General features: G+C 34.5%; 1 protein-coding gene and 1 pseudogene across 1 annotated transcript; one reads left to right on the top strand and one right to left on the bottom strand.

The window, feature by feature from the left end:
* Positions 1-279, bottom strand: part of LOC110110283 — a 14,224-nt pseudogene extending 13,945 nt beyond the window's left edge.
* Positions 278-1,141, top strand: LOC110110284. The gene has a single exon (XM_020841680.1). It carries the CDS (start codon positions 278-280, stop codon positions 1,139-1,141), a length of 864 nt encoding a protein of 287 aa, XP_020697339.1.
* The last annotated feature ends 6,591 nt before the right edge of the window (positions 1,142-7,732 follow it).

The raw sequence follows: 7,732 nt of genomic DNA, 5'->3' as shown, positions 1-7,732 counted from the left end.
TTGCAACGGTCTTCCAAAAACAGAACCAAGCGCATGCAAGACTTGCGGGTTAAAAAAATGCAATCTTAAATTCGGAAATGAGATCCAGATCGGAACGATGGGGGATTCTTCATGCACATCAAAAAACGGTGTCCATTTCAAAACCCACATTTGACAATTGCTAATAAAATAAGATCGCCTTGCAAACACTCTGCTATAATCAAGATCGTTCGAGAGTTGAATCGCGACATGTCTAGAATCCAAAAGTGTTGTTCTTCCCTTTGGGGGTTTTTTCTCCATGGCGGTTGCTCCTGCAGCAAATTCGTGGGGGAAAGCTGCTGATCCGTCTGTTTCTTTGAAAAAAGGTTTTTTTAATCTATATGCTGAGGGCTCTTCTTCACCTTCCAGATCCAGATCTTTTAAAGAAGTTTTAGCCGGTACTTCTGCTTCAGGTGATATTTTTCCTAACGTTAAGCAAGATGTTTTTAATGGTGTTCCGGCGATTTTATTGTCGGATGAGGAAGTTCTTAAGCTTGCTTCACCTTTTCAGTATACTTTGGTGGGTAAATTTGGCTTGAGACGTCCTAATATGGATGCCATTCGGAATTTTTTCTCATCTTTGAAGCTTTCGGGTTTTTATTCTATTGGGCTTTTGGATGCTAGACATGTTGCGATTCAATTATCAAACGATCTTGATTATAGTAGAGTGTTTGCTAGACGTTCTTACCTCATTTATAATTGTCAAATGCGTGTTTTGAAATGGACTCCATTTTTTGATATAAAAGAAGAATCTCCAATTGTTCCGATTTGGATCTCTTTTCCGAACTTACGTTTGCATTTTTTTAATCCTAAAGTGCTGCATGCGTTTGGTTCTATCTTCGGGAGACCTCTCCAAACTGATCAGGCTACTGCTTCTAAAACCCATCCCTCTGTAGCTAGAGTTTTGGTTGAGGTGGATATATCGAAAAAACACCCGAAGGAAGTTTGGGTGGGTTCTAAATCTTATGGATATATGCAAAAAGCTGAATTTGAGAAAGTTCCTGAATTTTGTAATCACTATAAAATGCATGGTCATGCGGTCGCTGAATGCTTTAAACTTAATCCAGATTTGAAAAAAAAATGTTGTGCAATCGAGCGGAGGACCTGGATCTACCGTGAATAATAAAGTGTATGTGCCCATAGTGAATAAAGATTTGGAAGAAAATGTTATTCAGGCGGAACCGTCCTCTGCTATGCACAATGTGTCTTTGGATGCTGGTGAAGGACATGTTTTGGGAGAGAAGGATTTTGGTAAGGAGATCGTTCTGGATAAATCAGAGGAGGTCTTAAATTTCATTGGAAATTCTGTTTTGAATAACAAGGGAAAGGAAATTGTTTCAGACCCTAAGCTTTTCATTTTAGTTGATGATATGTTAAATGAAATGCCTATTAATTCTAATTCTGTGGCTATTGAAAATGCTTTGATTGCTAACCAGGATTTTACAGATTTAGGGGATGGCGGCTCTAATTCTAACTTGGAAACTTATGAGGAAGGGGAAGTTATTCTTGAATCTAAGGATGATCCTTCCTCTTTTAATAATCAAGGTACCTCTTCTTCACCTGCTAACTTGAAGGTTCATAATATTGTGGAGGAGGATGTGGTTTCTAAAGGTGGTAAGAAAAAAGGAAAACAAGTTAAAAATAATTGCCCGGCTACTCCGAGATCTACGAGAGCTCTTAATTCTTACAAAAAAGGTAATGATTAAAGCTCTTATGTGGAATGTGAGGGGTATTGGTGGAAAGGATTCCAAAATTAGAGTGAAAAATCTTTGTAGAATTAACAATATTCAACTAGTTATTTTAAGTGAACCTCTTATTAATGCTGATAAAATAGCTGCTACTGCAAAATGTTTGGGTTTTTGTATGTATTTTGCTAATTGTTCGAATAAAGTTTGGATAATGTGGAATAACCATATTGAAGTAGACATTGTTATGGATTTACATCAAGTTGTTCATTGTCAAATTAAGGTGGATACTTTGAATTGTTATGCTTCTTTTGTTTATGCTGCTTGTACTAGAGTTAATCGGATTACTCTTTGGGAACAACTAGCTAATTTTGCTGCTAATATTCAAGGACCGTGGTGTGTTGGTGGGGATTTTAACATTATTGCTAATGCTAGCGAGAGAAGGGGAGGTAAATGTCCTAATTCTAGAGCTATGAAAGATTTTAATGAGATGATTATTGATTGTCACCTGAATGATATAGGTTTCTGTGGTTCTCCTTTCACTTGGAATAGGGCTAACCTGTTCCAAAGGCTAGATAGATTCTTGTTTAATCATGATTGGTTGGATAAATTTTCGTCCAGTAATGTGGAGCATTTAAGTAGAACTCTTTCTGATCATGCGCCTTTGCTTTTAAATATTAATGTTACTAATCACACTGGTAATTTTGCTTTTAGATTTCTTAATATGTGGTTACTTCATGATAATTTCAAAATGGTTTTGGATAATAACTGGAAAGCTCCTGTGTTTCCTGATAATAATATTTCTGCTATGTTGAGGCTTTGGGCCAAATTGTCTAGATTGAAACAATGTCTGAGGTATTGGAACAAAAATATTTTCAAAAATGTTTTTTCTAATATTGTGGAAGCAGAAGCTAAAGTTATTGAGTGGGAGGGTATCCTTGTTGATAATCCTTCTGAGGCCTTTAGTGTTAGATTGAATGTGGCCAAGAATGATCTTCATAACTTGCATGCTCAAGAAGAGGCTTTCTGGCAATAAAAATCTAATGCTAAATTTGTTATTGAGGGAGATAGAAATACCAAATTTTTTCATGCTTTGGCTAATAAGAATAAAACTAAAAGCAGAATTCACAAAATTATTAATAATGAAGGTATTACTCTTGATTCTGATGAATTAATTTGTAAGTCGGGTTTGGATTACTTTATAAATTTGTTTAATTGTAATGAGAGAATTATTCCTATATCTAATCCTGAGGTTATTCCTAAATTTATTTTGGATGAAGATAATGTTATGCTTTGTCAATTACCTACAGAAACTAAAATTTTTAATATTCTTAGGGATATGAATGGAGATGCTACTGCTGGCCCTGATGGTTTTACGACTAAGTTCTTTCAAAAGTCGTGGGATATTGTGAAAGAGGATGTTATTTTTGCTGTGCAAGATTTCTTTAGAGGTAATGCTTATCCTAAATTTTTTTCATCTTCTAACATTGCTCTTATTCCTAAAACTGATGGAGCTAAAAGATGGATTGAGTTTAGGCCTATTAGTTTGTGTACTTTTTTTAATAAACTTAATTCTAAAATTATTGCTAGTAGATTGGTCATTATTTTACCAAAGATTATTTCTTTAAACCAAACTGGTTTTGTGAAGGGGAGAAGTATTAGTGATAATGTTTTACTTGCTCAAGAACTTGTCAATTATATTAATACTAAAGTTCCGGGGGGAAATATTATTTTTAAGTTGGATATAACCAAAGCTTATGATAATTTAGATTGGTATTTCCTTTATAAGATTTTGTCTTTATTTGGTTTTAGTAAGGATTTCATATTATTGATCAGGAATAGTGTGGATAACTGTTTCTTCTCTATTATTATAAATGGTAGAAATCATGGCTTTTTTAAATCCTGTAAAGGTCTTAGACAAGGTGATACGATTTCTCCTGCTCTTTTTATTATAGCTATGGAATATTTATCTAGAGGTTTAAATGACCTTTTTGCTAAGAATATTAACCTTAATTATCGGAATATAAGAGGTTTTTCTATATCTCATTTGAGTTTTGCTGATGATTTCATTCTTTTTGCTAATGGTTTGATAAAAAATATCAAAATTTTGATGAAATTCTTTTCTAAATTTCATAAATGTAGTGGTCTTAAAGTTAGTAAAGAGAAGAGTAATTTTTTTGTGGGAAAGTCCATTAATCACAATAGGATTTTGGCTATTCAAAGGGTTTGTGGTTTCCAAGTGAAAAATTTACCTATTAAGTATTTGGGTACTCCTATTTTCAAAGGTAAAAAGAAGAATTTCCTCTTTGATGAAATTTTTGCTATAATTCAAAAGAAGTTGGCTAATTGGTCTACTAGTTTTCTTTCTTTTGGTGGCCGGTTGGTGCTGGTGAAAGCTGTGCTTAATTCGATTCCTATATATTTTTTTCATACTCCTATGCCTTCCACGGCCTTGTGTAATTAATAGACTTGAGAGAATGATTAACAAATTTTTCTGGGGTTCTAAAATCAATTCCAAAGCTATTCATTGGGCTGCTTGGCATAAAAATTGTGGTGTTTTTGACGAAGGAGGGCTGGGCTGTAAGAATTTGTATGACACTGCTATTGCTTTTTCTCATAAACTTTGGTTTTCTTTAAGGTCTAATAGTAGTTTATGGGCTCGTTTCATGAATGTTAAATATTGTTTTAATAGGCATCCGACTCTTTGCTATTTTAAAAATAATGATTCTTCTACTTGGAAAAGGTTGTGTAACATTAAGTGGGAAGCTGAAAAGTATATCCAATGGGGGCTGGGTAGGGGAGATATTTATTTTTGGCAGGATAAATGGTTGGGGGACTTTCTATAGATGCTTTTTTGAATACGCATACCTTGGATCCCATTAAAGTTTCTAATTTTATTATTAACAATAGTTGGAACGTGGACATTTTAAAGAATATTTTGCCTAATTGTTTAGTTGATATTATTATGAGTATTCCCCTGAATGTGAACAGTTTTGATATAATTATTTGCTCTGCTTCTTCTAGTGGTAAATTTCAAATGCGTAAGCTTTGAGAGAAGTTTCGCTACCCTATGGAGAAATCTGCAAGATTTGCGGTCATTTGGCATAACTCTTTTCCTATTACTTATTCTACTTTTGTGTGGAGATGTTTTAAAGGTTTTTTACCTGTGGATAACCTTTTACAGAAGAAAGGTTTCAGTTTAGCGTCCAAATGTTTATGTTGTTCTAATGTTGAAGATATTAATCATCTTTTTATTAATGGTCAGATTGCGAAGAAAGTGTGGTTTTATTTTAATCAAATGACTAGTAAAAATGTGGTTTCTACTCCGGATAATTTGTTTGCTATGGTGGATAGTTGGTTCACTCCAACGAAAGGTCACATTTTCAACCTTATTCCGATCCTTATTTTATGGTATATTTGGAAAGCTCGTAACGAGGCTAAACATGACAATATTAAGATGGATGAGATTCGTATTATTGATAATGTTAAAAGAAAAAATATCGCATCTTTATACCTGTAAGGTTGTTACCTATAAAGCTTTTTCTAAATGTAGGAATACTGGTGTGAATTTGGGTATCCAGCTGGAGTTAGATAATTCTATTTATATTGATTCTGTTGTTTACTGGATTAAGCCTCAGTACCCATTTGTGAAATTAAACACAGATGGGTCGGTTGTTTTGTTGAATGCTGGTGCGGGTGGGCTTATACGTGACTCTAATGGGGATCTGTTAGCTGCTTTTGCTGCGCCTATGCAGCAGCTGGATGTCTTCTGGGCCGAACTTAATGCGGTGTTTCTTGGTCTCCAGCTTTGTTTAAAATCGGGTTTTTATTCTGTTTGGATCGAAGTGGATTCTAAACTTGTTGTTTCTAGCATCCAAGAGAATTATAATGGTAATGCACATAATTTCTATATTATGTGAAATATTAGGAAATTACTGAATTTAATGAATTTTAAGATCTCGCATATCTTTAGGGAAGGTAATGTTTGTGCGGATTGGTTAGCTAATAAGGTTTCTCACCTTGTGGGTTATGAAGAAATTGATATTTCTAATCTTGATCTCTCTTTAAGAGGTATGTTGTTAGTGGATAAAACTTCTTTACCTTATATTATACATGGGTGATTAGGGTTCTCTTCGTGTGTTGATTGTACTAAATTTTCCTTTGTCTATTTTTTTTGTTTCTGTTTCTGTCTCTGTTTCGTTCGTGATGGTTATTGGTGACAGAACTGCTGTTGTTCGGTTCTGTTTCAGTTTGTTAATTAAGTGCTGGATGGTTGGAGGGAACTGGAAAGGTTTAATTGGGTATGTTCAGTTGTGGTTTCCTAGGAGGATGGGTATGAACGTGTTTTATTATTTGATGCTTCCAAATATTTATGTTGGTTCTAGTCTGAAGATTGTGGGCAATTGGTGTTTGTATTACACTGGGATTACTGGCTTCGTGGGTTCGAGGAAAGGTGATTAGGTTTCTTGTTCGATTTTTGGTGATTATGTGAATCTGATACTTTTATTGAGGAATATATGCAGGTTTTGCAAATGGCTATGCGTTCTCTACAAGGTATGTTTTTTTGTTACTTTTCTTTCCTTTATGGTCTTCTTTGTCAAGTTTTGCAAGAAAGCGATGCTGAATGTTTTTAAGATTATCTGGCTTCTCCTCTTTTGGGTGCTGTCTACTCACAGCCCGGGTTTAGTTCTATATTATTTTTGTAATAGTAGGAAGAGGATCCTCCGGCTCGTAGGTTTTTTGGTTTTATTTGATACTGTAGCTCTTTTGAGCAGTAGAGAGCTAGAGGAACCTCCAAAGGATTTTGTAACCGTTTTTTGGATCAACGCATAGGCCCCTTTGTGGGTTTTAATTTATATATATATATATATATATATATATATATATATATATGGCTTTGTCAAATCTTACAAATTATTTAGCACAAAGTGAAAGGGCTTTTATTTGAAATTTTTATAAATGTATAAATAATTTCACATATAATGAGAACTCATTACAATTGTTGACCCCTACAATCAGCCGAGAAATTATAAGTTTAATGAAGATGATTTAGTTCGAATGTGGATTGCATTGGATTTCATTTAGCCTTTTAAGTTTCAAAGAAAAATTATGGAGGGTATCGGAGGGAGGATCCTTGACATTAAAAATGCGTCTCTGACAAGTTTGGGATCGTTAAAGGATCTTCTCATGATACGAGATGTGTGATCTACTACATGAATTAGCACAGTCACTTTTCAAACAAAGTATTTGAAAGCTAAAGAGGATGTGAAGTTGCTTTCTATGATTCCTATGACCCTTCGACATTACCTATTCGAACTACAAAGTTTGACATCTTAAGAAGGATTGGGGAGTTTAAACGTTTGCATTCTCTTTTCTATCCAGTGAGACATTCTAATCAAGATCTTCACAATGTACTTGTCAAAACACCTCATACTTTAAGAAGCCTGCAATAATCACACATATTTAATAATGATTTGGAAATGATGTTCGAGGAAGCTAGGATTTATCAAAGCTTGTATTTCATTGATACGTGAGCTAATGTCTCTTCAAGAGGAATGGTTATATAATTGGAGAGCCGGAGAGCAAGAATAATCTTTGCAAAATAAAGAATCAATTGATATTGGTAATAAGGATGCTAAGGAGACTTGTAGTGCCAAAATACATGCCAAGGGGAGAATTATAGATTTAACCATATGGGAAAAACCTCAATTTCACTGAAAATGTGCTTGACGACCGACACCCGAAATTAAAGCACGAGACTGACCAAATGACATCGGATCGATGAATGGACAGCACCATTGCATCCAAAACATCGCCAACATTAAGAATATACATTTTATTTAATCAATTTGGATCATTCGAGGTGGTGGCACGAATTTTGAGGTGATTCAAATATGATGCAAAGACATGCATTACAAGGGGAAATGAGGCCCCGACGATGATGAAATAACGTCTGATTGTGAAACGGACTGCGTCATTGTGACCGCGATATCGACAATACCCTAAATGCACTACCAATTTATCTAATT

Source organism: Dendrobium catenatum, unplaced genomic scaffold (genome assembly GCF_001605985.2).
Source record: "Dendrobium catenatum unplaced genomic scaffold, ASM160598v2 fragScaff_scaffold_9, whole genome shotgun sequence".
Taxonomy (NCBI): Eukaryota; Viridiplantae; Streptophyta; class Magnoliopsida; order Asparagales; family Orchidaceae; genus Dendrobium; species Dendrobium catenatum.
Note: the sequence above shows the minus strand (reverse complement) of the source record. Positions and strands in the feature narration are given on the sequence as shown.